Genomic DNA, 20,630 nt, shown 5'->3' with positions numbered 1-20,630 from the left:
TTGTGCGTTGTAAAATAATACACTTCACTTTATAGCAGAGATAGAATTAATTCGAAACAATCTTGAAATATCGCATATATGATATAGGACATAGGGTAGCTTAGTAGGTACCTTTTATCTCTGTAAAAACTATAGCTCCCATATAGGATTTGTGATAAACCTGTATTCCTTTGTAGGTGGCGATTATTTCGCGCGGGCGAAGCTGCGGGTTAGGGCTAATAAGTACAATATACGTCATCCACATTAGTCATCACACTTATTCACGAATGTTGATAGGGAATAAATAATAATAAATAAATGCATACGGGATAAATTACACAGATTGAGTTAGCCTTGAAGTTACGAGATACTAACTCAACGATACTATATTTTATAGTATATACTTAGATAGATTAACATCCAAGACCTAGGCCAATCAGAGAAAGGCGTTTCTCAGCCCTGGCCGGGATTCGAACCCGGGACGAATTGTAACAGAGAAGCGCACTACTGCTGCGCTACAGAGGCCGTCTGAATAATAAATAAGGAATGTCTTGTCTTCCCATTTTCTTAACCTTTTTGGTTAAGATCAGAAATTTGTACTATAGGGAGTGAGCGAAAGTAAAATATGTATATCAAAGTTTTGTCAATATTCGTGAACAACCACATCGTAATAGTTATCTTTAAGTTGGTGTTACAGTCATGGCATTAGGTATAGCAGTTTTTTTTATGCATTTTCGTTTCCTAACCAAAGTTTTTACATATATATAATAAAACTAATAGGTACATATTTTTAATAGATACAATTTTATTACCTTAAAATCTAAAAATACATGTGTAAAGCCTAACATTTCATGAAAATATAATACATGATAATCTACAAAAATTTTACATACTGAATATAAATGGTCTAAATGTTTTAAGTCTTAGTTTCACAGAATGTTTAAAACAATAATAGTTAGAAACAAATACAAAATAAAATTATCACATCTAAAATAAAAAATAATATTACAATTCGAAGGGGCGGCATTTCCTCCTGTTCTAGAAATTTCATGAAAGTTCCAATTTAATACCGTTAGTGATTCATCATTTCATTAGCTGATTGATCCAATGTGTTTAAACAAATTCTAAGTCTAAAAGTGGTCGAAACAACTGCATTGAGATACTTTAATCAGGTTAGCACTCTTAATAGTGTAGCCAATTAATGATTGTGTCCAACTATACATGCACGTTAAAGTACTTACCTATTTGGACAATATTAATTGCACTCTTTTGTAACCCCTATGTTAGTCACGTAGTCTGGGGTTACGAATGCGAGAAACACCATGACATTATATAGAAACCAGTACCGCCGAAAGATTAATCCCGGAGGTTACAAATCACAATCACAACTGAGTCACTGTAAAATGAGTTGCGTGGTAATGATGAGGATGTAACACTCCCACTGTTAAGTATTTGTATTTAAAGGCAATAATTACCCACAAAATTATAATTACATTAAAGCGGGTTTTAGCGACGCGTAAAAGTGTGGGATCCCTTAAGTCGTGTATAGTCACTTAATACATTTTGACTGTTATTCTAGCGTCCACGACCAGTTTGTGGCCAGACTTCGGAGCGCCACACTGTTATACATGTGAATAGAACATTAATCTTAATAGTAAGCCGAAACTGTGGGAGTAAACCATTTAAACTACGAAACCAAATAGGTACGTTTTATGTATTTTACCAAATTTCGATTAATTTTTTCATGCACTCAACACCGCTATTACAAATAAAAACTAACTAAATGTAATTTTAACGAAAAGTAAAATACTTCAAATAAAACAAACTAATAACAGACTAGCCCCTTAACACGTTTAAAGAGTATATCGATTACAATAGGCACAAGGCTATGTATTGCTTTAGCGGTTAACATAGCATTCAGATAATAGATATAATAAAATTACAAATAACTTGAAGATGTGTCATTCATAATTTACTTGCTAATTTAAGTGTTAGTATTCCTTACAATGTTTAACCTATGACAGTTTATTATTGTTAACGCAACTATGAGAAGGCTGACTCCTGAATGAACAGAAAATAACTTGCATCATCTTTAACAGGCTTTAAATAAGTATAACAGATTTTGACATAACCACCACACATAATTTTGCATTAATGTCAATGCAACGTTGGTTTGTTGAATTAACAAAGATAAATAAATGTCGCCTCATACTAGGTTATAATATTACGAAACACAAGGTCTGACAAGCGAGAAAATATGTCCGTAAATAACTGTTTTATACTTGAGCAAATAATATACCCATAAAAATCGGTTGTAAATTCGTAATTATTGCATTTTTATAATCTTGAAGGAAGAATGTGTGTGACAGTAATTTTAATTTACTATGCTTAAATGCTTGCGACTACCTAACTAACCGTTAAATAAATCAATTAATATAATATTACAAAGCTGTTTGTTTAATTGAATACGATATTTCAAATGAATCTAATGAAAAAAAAGAACTTGGTAATTTCTTATCTGAACTTCCAATATTTACTTCCAACGTTCAGCTTTTATCTTTTAATCATTGCTTATTTTAGAATGTATAGAAAACAATCATTTTTAATATAGGTAGAAACAAAGTAGAACTTTATAAACATTGTCAAATCAATTACCAACTTTCCATTTGAACACTTATCCGTTTGGGGCAGGAAAAAGGCAATAATATCTAGTGCATGCACTAGATATTATTGCCTTTTTCCTTAAGTCGCCTCCTACAACACCTATAGGAAAAAAGGTCCCGTTCCACATTGCCGGAAACTAAATAGCTTATCAATTTACAAAGGTTAATAATTAATAAAGGACCAAAACAAATGATATGACGTTTTGAAAACATGCCTGTTTGGGTTTTAGAAGAATTAAAGAATTGCTGCATTCACAATGCAAGATGACATAATCTGCTATTCCATCTTCTTGGCTCTTATTTTAACCTCATTTCAAAAAAGATCCATAATACATGCATTGGGAATATATGTATATCACACATATCTTGCAATAACATATTATATTTTTAACACAAGAACTATTAGCATACTAGTAAGTATGCATCTTAATTATAGGTTTTGTCTTAAAAAAAGGTTTAAAACATTAAGTTATGTATTTATATCACTATTAATTTCTATGCTATGTTCATTCTCCAAGAAATAGTGTAGTCGTCAGTACATACTTTTGAACATATTAATGCAACATATTCAAGTTACAAATATATTAATTTGTTGTCAGACCAAATAATTATATGTTATGTTATAATTCTATAAATATGGAATTGAGAAATTAATTATTATTATTCCCTAGTCATAAAAATTTTATCACAATAACAATATATATTGGTTTCTGAACTTACATGGGGCCTTCGATTGTGCTTACTTTCATGGCAAAATAATAGACAGCTCGGCTACCTAGTAGAAATGCAACTAGGAAGGCTCCCACATAGGCTACGTAGACTCCGCCTCCGTGCGTCTGCGCCGCATTCAGTGTTCCCAGGGTGACGCCGAGTGCGATCGCGAGGAATATCAGCGAGAGCACAGCAAATACTGTCCCACGAACTCGAGCCATGCGGTGCCCCACGGACGACACTTTGCGGCAGTGCGGGCATCGTACTGGCGCGTTCTTCAGTAGCTGATACTGAAATTTGAATGTTATTATAACCATAGAATTCAGGACAATAAAAAGAATAACTGATTTGAAAGTGACCAATTCGAAGTTAAAATGCGCGATATGCAGAAAGGCACAGGTTAAATCCCACCTTGGCCATGTACCAATGACTCTTTTCTATGAATTATATATTATAATGAATAAATGAATACTAACCGATGCTCTTATGGTGAGGGAAAACATCGTGGGGAAACCTGCCCATTCAGGCAACTGGATGGCTAACCCCATGGTTAGCCATCCAGTATTGGATCCATATCCAATATGGGTAAAGTTTACTTGCTAAGTATGCGGTGGTCAGATGGGAGTAGCTTCGTGTTAAAACCTGACTTACCCATTCCAGGATCCATGGTCAAACGCTTACCCTAGGCCCCTCTCCAGAGAGGTGACGATGGAACTGGAACTGAAAGCCAGGAGGATTTCATTTGAAAGCTTTACAGCAGAAAATAGTGTCCGGTGCAAGATGGCGACATATAATTTGTCATATATTACTCTGATTGTTTTGATTACAACTAAATGTATTATAATCGATTTAATTGTGTCATGCAAGTTCAAACAATAAAGTGATCAACACTACTGAAGTGCCATTGTAGGCTTAATCACTGGTCCATCACAAAATTACAACAATAAACTATTGGTTGGGGGGTAATTATTTTGCACGAGAAGTGTATTATTTATAGACTTGATATGTAGACTTTATTGATCTTTATATCACTACATATTATAAAGTCCCCCTATTTTCTGTGTCTGAATTTACATATGTGCTAACCTCTGAAAGTGTGGACGGATTTTATTCTAGTTTGGAAAGAGGGCTTTCCCAGGAAGGTTTTTGTGTTTGTCCTCAAATTGTCTGATGTAATGTAACGGTAAGGAAGATATCAGGTGGTGAGTGCAAGCTCAAATGATTCTGTTTCTCACTCGTCTTGAAAATATCTTAACAGCAGAATACAGAACAGAAAGGAAGTATATAAAACTTATGGAACTCAATAAAATAATAAAACTTCATTTTGAGCAGGATTCCCAGATTATTACGAATACTACTTAGCTAAGATTTGTGGCTTGTGGGTTCATACACATGAAAAGTGCCCATTTCGTTTTTAAGCAAAATTTCATGGAGTATAGTTCAATGGTTTAGATTAGGGATGTCACGAATGTCACTTTCGTCGCATTCGCGAAAGCGAATGTTTCGTAATGCGAATTTGCGAATGCGATTGCGAGTACGAATGCTAGGAAGGTTTTTACGTTACATTGAAGTAAGTTTTTTTTTAATATTTAACAATTTAGCGGTAGGTACACTAAAAACGACAAAACGACAAATTTAAATATTACTGGTAAATTTACTTCTATATTTCTTGTTTTTTCGGTTTATTCAATATTCAAATTTTAGCAAAGGTATATTATATTTTAAGAATAGTAATTTTGCTGTCTTCTCTCCCGTAAGGCGATTTCGCAGTGGCTGATATATAAGCCCGGCTGCACTGATTAACTATTCACTCTGAACGCTAGCTGGGAGAGCACTTAAATATTTCAGGGCCAGATCAGTCAATTTATTTTTATTAATATATTTATGTACAAGGAAAAAAAGAAAAAAATAACTTAAAATAAAGAGAAATTCAGAACAAGGGCACTACTTATTCCTAGAGAAATTTCTTCCAGCAGGCCCACGACAGGAAAGTAAAGAAAGGCATTGGCTTGTGTACATACCTAATAATTAAGATATAAACTTACATAAACTTACTGATATTAATAAACCTAAAACATATTATCATAAAGTAACAAATATATATACACTACTCTACCTACTACTTTACTACTACCTATTTCCACTTGCCACGATCTCTGCATACTTCCTTTACTTCATCCACAATCATAACTCTCTTCATGCAAGCTCGGCGGTATGAATACAATATAATATAATATAAATACGATATAAATGAATAGTGGATGCATCACGACAACAACGACAGGTAGTGTTCTCTCACTCCCCTCTTAAAACCTGATAAAGCCTAATTACTAATAACCTAATTACTATTACATACATCTGGCGGTAAACAGTTCACAATCTGACAGCATGGACAGAAAACGAGTGGCTGTATGAAGCAGTACTATGCTGTGGCAATTCCAGTAGAAGTCTGCGGTGCGATCTACAAGGCGCGTCAAGTGGGTTTTTGTAAGAAAATTTCGCTCAGGTAGGATGGGTAAGAGGGGTTATGGAGAATGTTGTATAGGAGATTAAGAATTCTGGTGTTACGAGACGATTTATCAGAGTACACTCCGCGCATGTGCCGTACGACTCACCGCCGACGCATGTCGCGACCTGCACACATTCGCATTCACATCAATAATATAATATTAGTATGTAAATTGTATGTTTACATACCAAGAATGTATCCTGACAGTGCGCACAAATGACCCTGCACATGCCGGGCAATGTTGGGACTGGTGGTGTCACCGGGGAAGGTGCCAAGTTGATAATCCTTTTGCAATTTGCCCTGGGACATGCAATCCGCTGCGATGATGTCTTGCAAATGAGTAGACAATTACAAGGACAACGCACATACTTTTTCCCTGGAGGGGCATTCCGAATAGGCTGGAAAAATAAATAAATATATGCAGGACAAATTACACAGATTGACTTAGCCTCGAAGTAAGTTCGAGACTTGTGTTACGAGATACTAACTCAACAATACTATATTTTATAATAGATACTTATATAGATAAACTTCCAAGACCCAGGCCAATCTGAAAAAGTAATTTTCTCATTATACCCTGGCTGGAATTTGAACCCCGGACCTCTGGTGTCACAGACAAGCGTACTACTGCTGTGCCACAGAGGCCGATAAATAACAATTATAAAAAAATAATAATTACTTAACAAAGTGAGTACATAGAGTCAATCTTTTTTACACCTATGCCTTAGTTATCATTTTATCCTGCTATCACGATGCTCAAGCCATAATATAAAAACTCTTGAATAATAATAGAAGTTTAATCAATCAATAACAATGTCACATTCAGCTAAAAGTTTTAAAGAGTATGAATTCATTTTTACTCATTACATAGCAAATAAACTTGCCTCTTATACTTAATTTGTATTAAACAAAACATAAATGCATGACTCATTACAAATCTAATTAGTGTCAATGTTTACAATAAGATTTTCAGTAACTCTCTAATCATAGAACCCTGGAGTTTAACTAAACATACATACCTAAAGAGAGTAATTGTTAGGCCTAAAAGGTTGTCAGACCATATGCAGTTAATTTAGTAAGTACTACTCACCGTGGCTTCATTGCATTCAGAACATTTTACAACGTGTTGCTCTCTTTTCCCTGAAATGTCTATCATTGCCTGGCACACGCGACATGTCACCATGGGCAGCCCAGTCTGATGATACGGTGGTGGCAACTCATCAGGACCAATTGGCGATATGACGCTTACATTCACTTCTGTTGAAAAATTCAAGGAAGTTTTGGTTTGACTACTAGACAACAACTGATTGCGTGTAACAAACAAGTAACAGCAAAATTTAATTACACAACATCTAATGTATTTGCTTTGAATAACATTTAGGTATGTTCGCTTGATCTTTGATATATCGCAGGAATAAGTCATCAATGTTCAGTAGTTATATAAAGAATTAAATAGAGTCATAAGATGACAAAACAACAAAATAATTAGGAATAAAAAGTGATTTACCATCTTTCAGCAAGGGTTGCGTTTCGCTTTGTCCATCACCCATTTTCAACACAACACTAAATTATTAAAAGTTGTTGTGAATACAAAAATCTGTAGATATATTTAGGGGACTCCCGTCAACTTTACCGAAGAATTTCAAGATTTTAGATAAACACAAAGAGAAATCAAATTCACTCGCATTTTATTTCACTATATATTTCTTTTCTTTCTTTGCACAATTGACAAGCGCAACATCAAATGAATGAAAAAGAAAGAATGATGAATGATAATAAGTACCAAACACTGACACTGACAGTGACACATGGTGTGGTTTTAGTCGAGTTCTAGTTTAGGAGATCCTGTGGTCGATTATCCCACCCTCTCGATGTTGTGGATTTTCACTCTATCATATATTGTGGACAATGAATTGATTTACTCGTTGACTTCGTAACTTTCTCGGCACAGTGCAGCGTGCGCGCGACTGACGACTATATATACTTAACAATGTTTTAATTTTTAAGCAATTTTTTCCATCTCTAGTCGCAAGTAGTCGGTAATTTTGAACACTTACAGTCCATGAATTGACTAAAACTAGACACTGGCGAAAAAATTATGCAAATAAAAGTTTGAAGTTTGAAGTTTGAAATTTGTTTGATTGCCAAAACGAAGAAAAGAAAAAACAACCCGTAATTGACTAACTAAACTGACAGCGTCAGGCAGTCTGACATTTTGAACATGTGGTTTTGATAATTTGATTTGGGTAGTCTTGTCTTGTCTCCTCAATGGCGCACCCTGAGTCGCGGTGAATAAACCGATCAGTATATTTTTGAATTGTTAACATTTACAAAATGGCTAGCAAAGTTCATAGAGTACGTTACTATAACCCAAAACCTGAATTGATAAATTGTGTGTCTTATAACACGATAAAGAAACAAATTGCTATCGCGAGGTTAGTATAGTGTGGGGTTGTATTCATGTTTTGTTTTATGAAATTAATACTACATAACTAATACACATTTTTATTTGCAGAGGGGATGCATCAATTGAAATATGGGACTTAGCACATGCTCCTTATTTGATAAAATTTATACCTGGTGTTGAAAACGGATCGGTTGAAGCTTTGGGGTGGGTAAACAATAGATTATTATCCACTGGTCTTGGAGGTGCTTTAGTTGAATGGGACTTAGATAGGTCATGTGTGAAAACTACAGTTTTTCTTACTGGATATGCTGCATGGTGTCTAGATGTGAATTCTGACAACACCACAGTAGCTGTAGGTACTGAGCAAGGCTATGTGAATTTGTATAATGTGGAAAATGATGACATTGTTTACCAAAAATTGTTTGATAAACAAGAAGGTAGAATAATGTGTTGTAAATTTAATAGTGCGGGAAACATTCTGGCTACAGGTATTATATACTGTTTATTTTGGTGAAATATCATTTTGACTGTCACATGATTTTAATATTTATGTTTTAATTCCCCATTAGGATCCATCAATACCATTAGAGTTTGGAATGTAAACACTGGGTATGCTATCAGCCGTATGAATGTCAGCCGGAGAGGCAAAGAGACTATAGTGTGGTGTCTTGCAATTTTAGCTGATAATATTCTTGTGTCTGGAGATAGCCATGGTCGACTTACATTTTGGGATGGGAATCTTGGAGAGCAGGTAAAATATTTTTATTAGAAGCAACAGTTGATAAATTTATAGTATTACTTGGAGGCTATATATACATATTAAAAAACTGTATGTCATTAATGAGTAAATTACCCTCAATTATTATTTTTTCCTGTTTCAGATAGAATCATATTCAACTCACAAAGCTGATATTCTGTCCATAGCCATATCAGATGATGAGAAAAGTCTGTATTTTAGTGGGGTGGACCCAGTTATAACAAGCTTCATAAAGGTCGATAACAAACAGACAGGACCACAGTGGGTCAAACATTTCCAGAGGCATATTCACGAGCATGATGTGCGGTAAGAAATTTACTTTTGGGATATTAAGCCTTTAGATTATTTGAGTAAGACAAACTTAACACACTTTTTCAGGTTCTTTATACACTAGGTTGATTGATCTTTTTGTTCTAATATGCAGTATTCATATGAAGAAATTGAGTTATTCTAGAACAAGCCTTTTTCAAAATGTTTCATGACAATATTAATACTTTATATGTGTTTGTATCTTTTACAGAGCTTTGGAATACAAAGATAATAAATTAATATCAGTGGGAGTGGATGGGTATTTAACACTGTCCAGTTACCCTCCTAAATGGGTGATGAGGATACCACACATGATACCAGCGCCAAGATCATCTGTTTGTGCTAAAAAGAAACTTCTTTTACTGAGGTGAATAATCTAAAATATAAAAAAGAGACTGACTGACCAACAAATACACAGCACTGTATTTAGAGATATGTTTGCCATGTAAATTTCTTATGTATTCTAGAGGTACACTTAATTAAATATTTCCCAAAATAACATGTATTAAGGTACTTGGTACTATGTATATGTGTCATGTTCCGATGATCAATATCTGTGCGAATTAATATATGAAATGGATGTCTGGATTTGGCCTATTTACTTATTTAGCCGAAAGTTGTCAAATATATACCACATTGAAACTAAAAAAAAATTTCAGATACAACAAACATTTAGAAGTATGGAAACTGGGGATGTTTGCTACTAATCAAAATGGTAAAGTTCTGTTTGATAATATAAATAAACAAGAAATTGTAGAAAGTAAGGACAACAATAATTCTAAGACAGAAGAAGACTCCAGAATTGACATCTTGAACAAAGCGAGCATGGCCATTAGCAAAGAAACAAGGAGTTTGAAGTTGGTGGATAATCCTCTGAAGCTTGTGTCAATTAAAACAAAAGGACAAAAGCAGATAAGGTGCTGTGAGTTCTCCCCAACTGGCGAATACATTGTATATGCCACAGATAGTGACATCAGAATGCTTAAACTAGAAACTGTAAGTTAAATTATTTTGTATTTGTCGAAGTTAAGAATAAGATGTTTATTTAATATAATGATCATGTAGTAAGATGCTGTAAATAATGTTGATTATAGCTGTGGGGCTATGGATATAAAGTTGTGTGGACAACACTGCAGAAAACAGAAACGATTGCGCTTACCCACTCTATATCCTGATATGGCTTTCTCTGAACATTGCAATATTTTGCATATGTAGTTATTTTCACTAGCTTTAAATGAGAAATAAGACTACCTTTATGAAATGTTAAGCATGTAAATTATTCATATATTTTTGAACTAAAATTTATACATTTGTTTTGTCACAGGATGAAGAACAAACAAACACGTCTTTATCTAAAATGATATTAAACGGCCTCCCACCGACTTGCGACCACATAGCGTTCACAGAAGACTCCTTCACTATGGCTGTGCACAATGCAGGTACATTGTACATTTTACAAGTGGATTCACTAGCTGGCGCCACCGTCGTACAGACTATCAATATACAAAAACGTAAGTGCCCTTTCCTTGAATTATAATTATTTTCAGGATTTTTGACCACTCTCTCTATGTGTAAATGACAGAAATATATATTTGAAACAGAATTAATAATCACACTCTCAACATTTTCAATTTTACCTTTAGGTAAGGAGTAAACATGGTAAAGAGCATAAAATTTCAAAATAAAAATTTGCGCTGTAGTGTAGTATGTACCTATTGAAATTAACACTTAATTATCTGGTCAAAGAAATCAAAGCGTAAAACCTATTCAAGCAAATACCAAAACATACATTGCTTAAATTGAGTTATATTTCCTTTTCAGATTTAAAATCTTCCTCTATCATACATCTTTATATATCCAAGAAGACGGCAGCTGGCACAATATATTTGGTGTTAGCAGATACAATGGGCTCCATAGTGGTATTCACGAAAGGCGAGCACAAGTTCGAGCATTACGTCACCCTGCCGACGTACAAATGCCTGCCGTCGGCGCTTACCATCGACAGTGATAGAGATAGCCTCATAGTGGCTTATGTAGATCAAAAGGTAATATTGTTTTTGTTTTCTGTTTAATTTAGCTGTTCATTGTTACAAACGGAAACAGTATTATAAGTAACTCTGTGGCACAAAATAGTACCTAACGACGATTGCATAACTTGTTCATACATAAATTTAAGAAGTAGAAGAAGGGGCAACACACTAGTAGCACTTTTCTCTTAAATAACAGAAAACTGTTAACGCAGCTATCGACAGCATTGTACGAGAGACGAGTCGTTCACTTTTAAGTATCAAAATAAATTTGAAGGAAGAAACATGTCGATACTAACGTTAAAGAAGGAATTGTTAATTATCTTCTGTTTTCGTCTTCGTAGAGGTTGGCGATCATTAAGGCTCAGACCGAACAGCATACATCTTGAGTATACGTACTAGGTTATGGTCTGCGTAAAATTAAAAATCCCGTTAATTTTGGCTTCCATGGAAATTTCGGAAATACCATGTGCTCACCATACACACCACAGTCTCATTTTTTAAATAACATATTTAGATTTATTATTGGTTGATTACAGGTGGTAGAATATGAATTGGTGAATAAAAAATTCACGGAATGGCTGAACACAGCCTTACCCCCGGAGTGGTACTCGCGCAGCTCGGCCGTGACGGCAGTGAGCGCACACCCGCGCCGCGCCGCGCTCGTGTTCCGGGACGAGACCTCGCTGTGGGTGCTGGAGAGGGGGCCGGTGAGTGTCGGCTGGGAGCGCCTGAGCGTATATATAGAACATAGAACCATTCCATCTCTTTCCCGTGGATGTCGTAAAACGCTTATAAACTTGGGATTCTTATTGTAAGGGCTGGCCAAAGCTAAACAGCTGAATGTTGCCTGAAATTATATTTAAGACTGTTGGCTCTGTCTACCCCGCAACGGATATAGATGTGATTATATGTATGTATGTACTACTACGTTTATAAGTTGCCTCGCCATTAGTTTATTCCAACCGAATGAAAACTCAAAAAAATAACGACTTTATTACAAGGACATTAAACTTAAAATTCTTCGCGGTTTCAAATATTGCGTTCTGTTAGGCTCAACCGCTCGAACATTTTCACACCACACAAAATTTAAACTTCTGCCCAAGGACATCGCTGTAACTTAAACTGATAATACTATTATTACCTTAGACTCCATTTTGTCACCATTAAGGTTTATTCGCACTCATATTTTAATTTGAAGAAAATATTTTTTCAGGTTGTGTCATTCAATGTATGGGTATTAAGTTCTTAATCGTATCAAGAGATTTTTTGCACATAATAAAAATTTCATATGGCATCCCCCGTAGTAAAAAAAAATCCAATTTTATATAATTTATTTTTCAGGTTGAAAACAGCGAACCTCAATCGAAAAGGAAATCGAAAGGAGAAAAGAAGAATGTGGCATTCAAAGTAGTTCCAATAAAGGTAAAATTTCATTTTAAAATTACTGTTACGCTGTAACTACTACTTATGATTTGCGACTTTTCATTCACTGTACTTACCACTTTCTAGTCCTTATATTTTTCCTAATTATATAAATACATATCATTATAACGTAATCACGCCTCTTCCCGGAGGAGTAAGCAGAAACAAAATCACATTTTTCTTCTTATCTCCAACGAATAATATCAATATTGTTTTTTCCAGTACTTGGCGGATTTCCACTGGATAGCCGACGATGAAGCAGTTACCGTAGAAATTCTTCCCGAGAATATAGTCTCGCAACTACCGCCGATTATAAGCCGTAAATAGATTTTGTAATTTTGTACATTGATCTGTAATAAATACTTTTCGTTAAGTCACCAATGTTATCTATGTATTTACTTAATTTAGAGCGAAGTTTAGGTATGTCGTTCCAAATCGATAACTTATGTTCGAGTTTATAAGTAGGTAAATGAGTTGTTTGAGTTTGGGGCACTGATATTATTTCAGAAAGTAGCAAGTCAGCTTAGGAACAACTGAAATCAGTTCTACAAAAAAAAAAAGATTTAAATTATAGTTTAAAAATAAACACTATATTGATTTATTTGAAGGGAATTGATTCAAAGTTAAATTGAGTTTCTGCTTACGGATCCTATATCAAAGTTTTTGGAACAATGTTAATTAAGAAAAGAAAAAGGAGAATGACAGAGAAACACATATAAGTGTGAGCAGCATACGTATCGGTACTCGGTAAGGTTTTCCGCTAGACAATCCGCAAGTCGCCTCGCAGTAATAGGTATGTACTGCGAGGCGACTCGACATCAATAGTTCTTGGAAGAGTTACTAGAAAGCAACCTAAGCCAGGACAAATAACTGAAGCGATAAATAAATTGGTAAATTTTTTGCATTTATGGCAAGAAAATAATAATTTGAATCATAGTTTTTGTAAGAAATCATATGAGAGAGGCATCACGTCGACGCGGCGCGGCGTCGCCCACATATCGTCTTGTATCTCGCAGCGTGCCGCTGGCAGCTTGTAAGATATGGGATCACCCTCCACGCTCCTGCAAAAAAATATATTTGCCTATACTTATTGTTTGAGGATCCTACATTTAGTAAAACCTGACTTACCCAATCTAGGATCATGGTCTCTCCAGAGAGGTGAGAATGTAACCCAGACTATTGCTAGGAAGAAAGAATTAATATTAAACTATTTTTGCTTTAATGCTGGATTTCGGATGAAATGCTGGAATTTGAATGAGCTTATTACTTAGTGCGATTTCTACCAGACAACCGGTAAATCACGAAATGAGGATAACGGGAAGTCATATGTAATGCTAGTAATAGAAATTTATTTAGTTTAAACTTTATGTACTTAAAATGTACAATTTGTAGATTTAATGTCACAAGGCATTCTCTGTCAGTCGAACCTTGGCCCAATCTGAGATGGATGTACAGGTGGTGCAATAACTGTAAAAACATAATAATAATAATAGAAATGCCGTGTTTTCCGGCACCCATAGAAAAAAGAATAGGACCACTGCGTCTCTCCCATGGATATCGTAAAAGACGACTAAAGGATAGGCTTATATACGATGACGTATACTTATGGCGATGGCCTAGCAACCTGTCGCTATTTGAATCTCAATTCTATCAGTAAGCCATATAGCTGAAAGTTGTCTTTTGATGACTGCTGGCTCTGTCTACCCCGCAAGCAATATAGACATGATTATATGTTAGCAATGTATCAGGCTACCAAGTGTAAGATTTTGACAACATCTAAAAGAGGTATGAGTTACGTACCCTAAAAACACCAAAGTTTGCTTGAAAGGATCATAAATTTGACCGGGCGGAAGAGGCGGTCTGCTTGGAAAGTCTCGGTCGGTCTTTACAAGGCGGCCGTAGCGCTCCAAAGGACATGTAGCCCGTCTTCCGACCATGGCTAGAAATATATAAGTGCCTTGTCATAAATTACATTGCAGAATCTTTTGTGATACCTAGGTATACTTACAAACCAAGAATGCTATTGTTGGTGCAGGTAACCCTAGCGCAACTTACAAATATTTTGCTTCTTTTGATGCATTATTTTAGCACTTCCTATCCTATCAATATAAAATGTGTCAGTGAGCATGAAAAACATGGTCCTTCGATTTGACATACATACATACATATGGTCACGTCTATATCCTTTGTGGGGTAGACAGAGCCAACAGTCTTGAAAAGACTGATCGGCCGTTCGGCTATTTGGCTTAATGATAGAATTTAGATACAAAGTGACAGGTTGCTAGCCCATCGCCTAAAAATAGAATCCCAAGTTTGTAAGCCTATCCCTTAGTCGCCTTTTACGACATCCGTGGGAAAGAGATGGAGAGATCCTATTCTTTTTTGTATTGGTGCCGGGAACCACACGGCAATTTGACCTTTTGCATAAATAGCCTGGCTGCATCCAACAAAACTAACTGATCTTTATTTCATTGTTATAATATTTTATCAGAAATAAAGTACCTGCTGATGTAGGTGGCAAGGGTTTTGGAGATGGGTCTACAACCACTGGATAAGTTCTCGGCTCCGGTTGGCAGTCTACCGACTTTACAGCGGCTCGGTATTCTTCCAAGGACAGACCTGCGATAAAATGTACCTACTCAGTAACATAATACTTATTAAGGACGACTGGCAGACTTTCTTCTGTTAACAACTTGGCAAGATCTAACATCGCAGAGAAGCTATTTATAAGTCGTCGTTTTTATTCTAGATAAACAGAGGAGTAACAAGAAGAGATTTCCTATAATTCTCACGGGTACGGAGAAACTATATTTGAGCATACAAAATCGCGAGTAAAATTCGTTTCGTTTCACATTTTAATATGAGCTGTTATTTACCCCCTTTACATTGCACTTTTGTGTGAACAATAAAGTACCTATTTGCTTACTTTTGTATCTTTGACGATTCATAAACATACAATATAATCACGTCAATATACCTTGTGGTGTAGACAGGGCCAACAGTCTTAAAAAGACTTAATGGACACTTTCTTTATGGCTTTATGATGGAATTGAGGTTCAAATAGTGACAGGTTGCTAGCGTTTATCGTCTACATAAGAAGAATCCGAAGTTTATAAGCTTTTACCTGAAGATTCACAACATTCTAATATATAATAGACTCTGTGAATATAGTAGCATACATACTTACCAAGTTTTACTGCTTCTTCTTCCTGTATCTCCCGCATGCGAGTATAAAATCCCCATTTCTCGTGCCACTGGCGAGCAGCGTCGCATTCTTTACGAGTTATGGTAGTCCTATAAAATAAAAGTTGTGTAACACGCATCTAATAATACCTATTACTTTAATATATATATATAGGTATTCATATTATCATATACATATATATGTATACACACATATATATATATATATATATATGTAACCTCCTCCTATAAACCTCCGTAGAGATATCGGTTAGGTGTCCATTTATATTATATCTACGGGTCATCGCGAAGATATAATATAAATGGATACCTAACTCAATATCGGGTTAAAATATATGGCGTAACTATGTTTGTTTGAAATATGCCAAGGTTAGTACGACCAGAAGGTAAATGAAAATATATGGTCAATATAACAAGCCGGCTAGTCATCAGCTCCACACACACTGATTAAATTTATTATTATAACAATCACATCATACATCTTATTGTATCAATTACAATTTGTAACGTACAATCGGCGGACTTGATGCTGATAGATAAAAATCAATATTGTTATTATTGTTGATAAATTTGTTATTCAGATCCCTACATACCCTTTTAAGTTTGACCATAACGTAAAACCTAATGTTTATTTTGAATGTCAGACAAAAGATAATAGTATTAAATATGTACAGAATGCCTTGAGCCTTGACAGGATCGGTGGAAGGTTCCCGGCGGCCGCCCACGACGATAGGGGCCGGCGCTGGTGCCTCCATCTCAAACTTGTTGTTATCGAGTTATGTACTTTAAATAAATACTTTTATTGTTCTACTGTCTGTGTTATAATGAAAATTGTAACATTGTACGGAGGGACGTTGCTAAGCCGCCCTAAATGGAAAATTGATCAAACGCCTCCCTGGAGTGCCCGTACGAAAACAATGCTGGAATGAAAATAACTTTATTTTCGTACAAATGACAAGAGTAACGTTTATTACATACTAGTTAGTAATAAAAGTCTATTAACTCGTTTTTAAATAACAAGATAGAACTGAATATGTGATAATACTTTTATTTAAAATAATAATGATACTTTAAATAATAGTAAGTAGCATATGATCAGACACAAGTATAAACGAGTAATTTGTTTATTATATTTGTATACTATACGATATTTATGCTCGTAGTACAAAGCGAGAAAAATTAATGGTAGGTACCTACTTCGATATAGCTTACGCTCACGTCGCTGACATTTATGCTAGAGACAGTTACTTATACCGTGTGGTTTCCGGCTCTTTAGAATAGAACTCTACTCTAAAGAGCCGGACTCTACTCACTCCGTATGTTTCGCATGAATGTCATAAAAGGCGACTTAAGGATAGGCTTATAAACTTAGAATTTCTCTTGAAAGCGATGGCCTAGCAACCTGTCACTATTAGAATCTAAATCAATTTTTCATCTCGGACACTTTTCATCAGAAAGCCTATCATCTGGCATCTGGAACGTGGCCGTTCAGTCTTTTCAAGACTGTTTGTTGTTTCTGTCTACCCCGCAAGGGATATAAACGAGACTATATGTATGTAGGCTGGTATAACCGGAATAAATATCAGTTCCTCAGTCACAGCTAAATATCGCCGACGTTATTCCCCTATCAGTAGTCGAGTAGGCAAGTCTTTAAACACTGTTGCAAAAATCATAGACACTGATATTTTTAACACTTATCCAGCAAGGGCTAAACGTTGATTGTATGAAAAATTTTTTAGTGATTAAGTATATATATTTATTTTCTTTAAGTCTTTAATTATTCTGTATGCATGCATATACGCATTTGCTTCAATGTTATTATTATTATTTTTAACTAGTGTAATTGGCGTTCGTCTGTTGGTCATCCAAACATATAAAATAAATAAATAAAATAATGAGAAAATAGTTCTAATATAGGAATAAGAACAATATGGAAAATTATTTGTATGTTCCGGTTTGATCTATAAAACTCTTGTCACATCAGCTAGAAAACAACCTCCATCTTTCTAGCAGAGTTATTAATTATCACGCAACTATGGTATTCGGTTCTCTTTTATTATTTTATAATTTTAAGATTTAATTAAGAAAAGTCCTATATATCAATAACATTGACGAGCCGAGACGGTGCCAGCGACTGAACACTGAAAGTCATTTGTCTAGACCAGATCATTCAGCTATTTTATACATGTGCCTATTATCAAAGCTCAATGGACCTTCCTGAGAAAATAAGTTTTTATTATATCAGGTGGTCATTTGTTTTTAAACTAGTGAAAATGAAATCTCAAAAATAAAATATTACATATATTTTAATGCTTCTTTATCTACTTACAATTGACAACTATCGAATTGCATGATTAGTGCTTTTTCAAAATAATTGCAAAGATAATTTCAAATACTCTTTGAAGCATTATTTTCATTGGGCCGAATTATAAAACACTTTCTATTGAGGTCAGAATAACAACAGCTGTTAAACTTGTCTGAAGTCTCGAATAAGTAATTTATTGCGTCTGACTTGCCAATAAATGTACCTACTGTACAATAACAACTAGACTTGTAATTAATACTGTTTTTCAACGACTCAAAATGCCTTAGAATTTTCTTGTTTAATTTAAAGATTTTTTGGAGCACTATATTTAAAATTTTGTGTGAATAGTAAAGGAAAACATGGTTATACTTAAGTTATGGTATAAAGTTAATTAAATATACTGATACTCGTATTATATAAATATTTTTTTCTTATTCACTTTTAATTACTTTGCTGAAAACACTTAACGGTCGTACGTAGCTGTGCTACGAGCTATGTGTTTTGTATTGTCTTTAAATATTTTCATTTCTTTGATACTTTGTAACGTGATAGAAATAATATAACACGTTTTTGAATAACCCGATCCTAGCAGATGTTGACTTCGTGTCCTTCTATCTGTGTATTTCTCAAGATCTGTCGTTCCATTGAATGAATATGCGGTTTTTACTAAGTACTAAATTACGAATCTTTTCGATTGCGCAGTGAAGATAATTTATTTTCTCACTGCATTTTTGATTCTAGCGGGGGTTCGCAGACTGCACGGGCCAATATGTCTACAAAGTCTAGAATCTAAACACCTACGCACTACGTTAAGGGCGACGGAAGGGCAGACGCTGCAGTGTTCGCGACTCGTAATAGCTTTTAATATCCAACTTTTTTTCTTCCCGCGTAAATTGTAAAAGTCAATTCAGGGAAAGGTATAGAAACTTTTAAATAAAATCTTAACTAGACGAAAATTTTCTAAATAGCTTTCCTTGACGGATGTTTGGGAGACATAATTTCCATATAGTGATACGGCTGTATGTCGATAGAACATGTAGGTATTATTTCATACAGAATACAGACAGTGGTATTTCAGATATTTTTTTAAAGTGACTATTAATTGTGTCAGATTTTTTGGGTCGCATAATAGGTATAAACACAAATGATTATTAAGATCTAAAGTTTTAGGTAGAGTTTCATATAGTTTGTAAAGATATTTCAGAGGAAAAATCTATTTAGGATTGTTGTTTTCCTAAAACCAAATATTAATTTCATACTGTTAACAAAAAGATGTCTGATGTTTTCCGTGGTGTTGACAAAGGCGCGAGAGGGGAGGGGGTGTAGGCTGTCTAGAGTCTAGACATTCGACCGACATGTCCGCTCTAGCTGCCTGCAGGCCTATATGCCTTTGCGAACTTATTATTTAAGTACGCGACATATTAATGATAGTCCTCTTACTTCATACTTTAAATCATATGCATTTATAGTTAAGAGTCTTTAGAGAAAGACATAGAGAACTTTTCAATCCGTAAAAATCTAGAGTTTTCTTGGAATTTGCGAAAAACCTGTATTATTTTATAGGTAAAATAATACGGCGAAGCTATAGGTAAAAGCTAGTTGATTATATATAATTATATATAATCAATATTTATATTATAATATAAATATTGGTCCATAGAAATTGAATTGGATAGTATTATGTTATTCCGTATTCTATGAACGTGCCACGTGAAATGAAAAACCCGTTTGTATTCGTAAGTAGGAACGTATGTGAAACCGTTTGTTGTTAAAAAATAAGTGATTTATCTCTATTAATATACATAGAGACATGCATGCATGATAAACTTACCAACCTCACGAAGAATGGTATAGGAATTAATATAATAAAACTGGTTTAAATATTTATAACTTTTAAATCTTTTCAGCAAGTAGGTAAATTGCGTACCTTTTAGACGTTTATGTAAGTAATTTTATTTATTCGGCGCTAACAAAAAATACGAGATGCATTAACTCACAGAACATTAACTCGTACGTGAAAGGCAACTAGAGGCCTTCGTCTCACCTCCAGACGGTCGTAACGTTTGTTGTCCTAATATTATTCATCGCTCACTTCACGTCTACAGTCTAGACTAGGCAAACACTAGTCACCTAATAGACGTAATGACGTATGAGTCTACTGTGAGAACGCGTGTACATACAAACAAGTAATTTTCCAAATGGTCCATGGCCTATTTAAGGTATTGTCTTTAGATGGTTTTGTTTTGACGTTTTTGGGATTTTAATTGTTTTGTATTTTACTATAATAAGTTAACCTTGGAGAATACCTCAATCACATGAAATTTCAGTACATCA

The 20,630-nt window shown here is 34.7% G+C and overlaps 3 protein-coding genes across 5 annotated transcripts; 1 reads left to right on the top strand and 2 right to left on the bottom strand.

Moving 5' to 3' along the window:
• Positions 1-760: 760 nt before the first annotated feature.
• Positions 761-7,621, bottom strand: LOC106135028 (type 1 phosphatidylinositol 4,5-bisphosphate 4-phosphatase). The gene is made up of 4 exons (XM_013335195.2): positions 7,370-7,621; positions 6,953-7,119; positions 6,051-6,260; positions 761-3,643 (listed from the first exon to the last, which is right to left on the bottom strand). Exons 1-4 carry the CDS (start codon positions 7,410-7,412, stop codon positions 3,359-3,361), a joined length of 705 nt encoding a protein of 234 aa, XP_013190649.1. The 5' UTR covers positions 7,413-7,621; the 3' UTR covers positions 761-3,358.
• A 496-nt stretch (positions 7,622-8,117) lies between these two features.
• On the top strand, positions 8,118-13,164 carry LOC106135027 (U3 small nucleolar RNA-associated protein 4 homolog). Its single transcript, XM_013335193.2, has 11 exons — positions 8,118-8,297; positions 8,378-8,757; positions 8,839-9,020; positions 9,151-9,332; positions 9,547-9,702; positions 9,995-10,331; positions 10,660-10,846; positions 11,157-11,380; positions 11,902-12,072; positions 12,707-12,787; positions 13,010-13,164. The coding sequence occupies exons 1-11, from the start codon at positions 8,197-8,199 to the stop codon at positions 13,112-13,114; spliced, it is 2,106 nt and encodes a 701-aa protein (XP_013190647.2). The 5' UTR covers positions 8,118-8,196; the 3' UTR covers positions 13,115-13,164.
• Positions 13,165-13,670: 506 nt separating this feature from the next.
• Positions 13,671-20,422, bottom strand: LOC106135025 (uncharacterized). 3 transcript variants are annotated; one of them, XM_060946731.1, is made up of 6 exons: positions 20,294-20,394; positions 16,664-16,911; positions 15,975-16,081; positions 15,290-15,406; positions 14,588-14,726; positions 13,671-13,848 (listed from the first exon to the last, which is right to left on the bottom strand). In XM_060946731.1, exons 2-6 carry the CDS (start codon positions 16,744-16,746, stop codon positions 13,719-13,721), a joined length of 576 nt encoding a protein of 191 aa, XP_060802714.1. In that variant the 5' UTR covers positions 16,747-16,911; positions 20,294-20,394; the 3' UTR covers positions 13,671-13,718. The 3 variants fall into 3 exon arrangements, with proteins under 3 accessions (XP_060802714.1, XP_060802713.1, XP_060802715.1); XM_060946730.1 differs by having other exon boundaries at positions 20,224-20,304; XM_060946732.1 differs by lacking the exon at positions 16,664-16,911 and having other exon boundaries at positions 20,341-20,422.
• Between the last annotated feature and the right edge of the window lie 208 nt (positions 20,423-20,630).

This window comes from Amyelois transitella, chromosome 11 (genome assembly GCF_032362555.1).
Source record: "Amyelois transitella isolate CPQ chromosome 11, ilAmyTran1.1, whole genome shotgun sequence".
NCBI lineage: Eukaryota > Metazoa > Arthropoda > Insecta > Lepidoptera > Pyralidae > Amyelois > Amyelois transitella.
This window is presented reverse-complemented; position numbering and strand designations above follow the sequence as displayed.

What these genes read in the sequence shown, in the direction of transcription:
- LOC106135028 (XM_013335195.2), bottom strand. Translation starts at nt 7,412, where the DNA reads ATGGGTGATGGACAAAGCGAAACGCAACCCTTGCTGAAAGATG. An exon ending in GCAACCCTTGCTGAAAGATG is followed by an intron (nt 7,120 to 7,369) that starts GTAAATCACTTT and finishes ATTTTTCAACAG; the next exon opens with AAGTGAATGTAAGCGTCATA. An exon ending in ACTGTCAGGATACATTCTTG is followed by an intron (nt 3,644 to 6,050) that starts GTATGTAAACAT and finishes TTCAAATTTCAG; the next exon opens with TATCAGCTACTGAAGAACGC.
- LOC106135027 (XM_013335193.2), top strand. Translation starts at nt 8,197, where the DNA reads ATGGCTAGCAAAGTTCATAGAGTACGTTACTATAACCCAAAACCTGAA. An exon ending in GGGTGCTGGAGAGGGGGCCG is followed by an intron (nt 12,073 to 12,706) that starts GTGAGTGTCGGC and finishes TTTATTTTTCAG; the next exon opens with GTTGAAAACAGCGAACCTCA. An exon ending in TCAAAGTAGTTCCAATAAAG is followed by an intron (nt 12,788 to 13,009) that starts GTAAAATTTCAT and finishes TGTTTTTTCCAG; the next exon opens with TACTTGGCGGATTTCCACTG.
- LOC106135025 (XM_060946731.1), bottom strand. Translation starts at nt 16,746, where the DNA reads ATGGAGGCACCAGCGCCGGCCCCTATCGTCGTGGGCGGCCGCCGGGAA. An exon ending in AGAAGAAGCAGTAAAACTTG is followed by an intron (nt 15,407 to 15,974) that starts GTAAGTATGTAT and finishes ATTTTATCGCAG; the next exon opens with GTCTGTCCTTGGAAGAATAC. An exon ending in CAAACTTTGGTGTTTTTAGG is followed by an intron (nt 13,849 to 14,587) that starts GTACGTAACTCA and finishes ATTTTTTTGCAG; the next exon opens with GAGCGTGGAGGGTGATCCCA.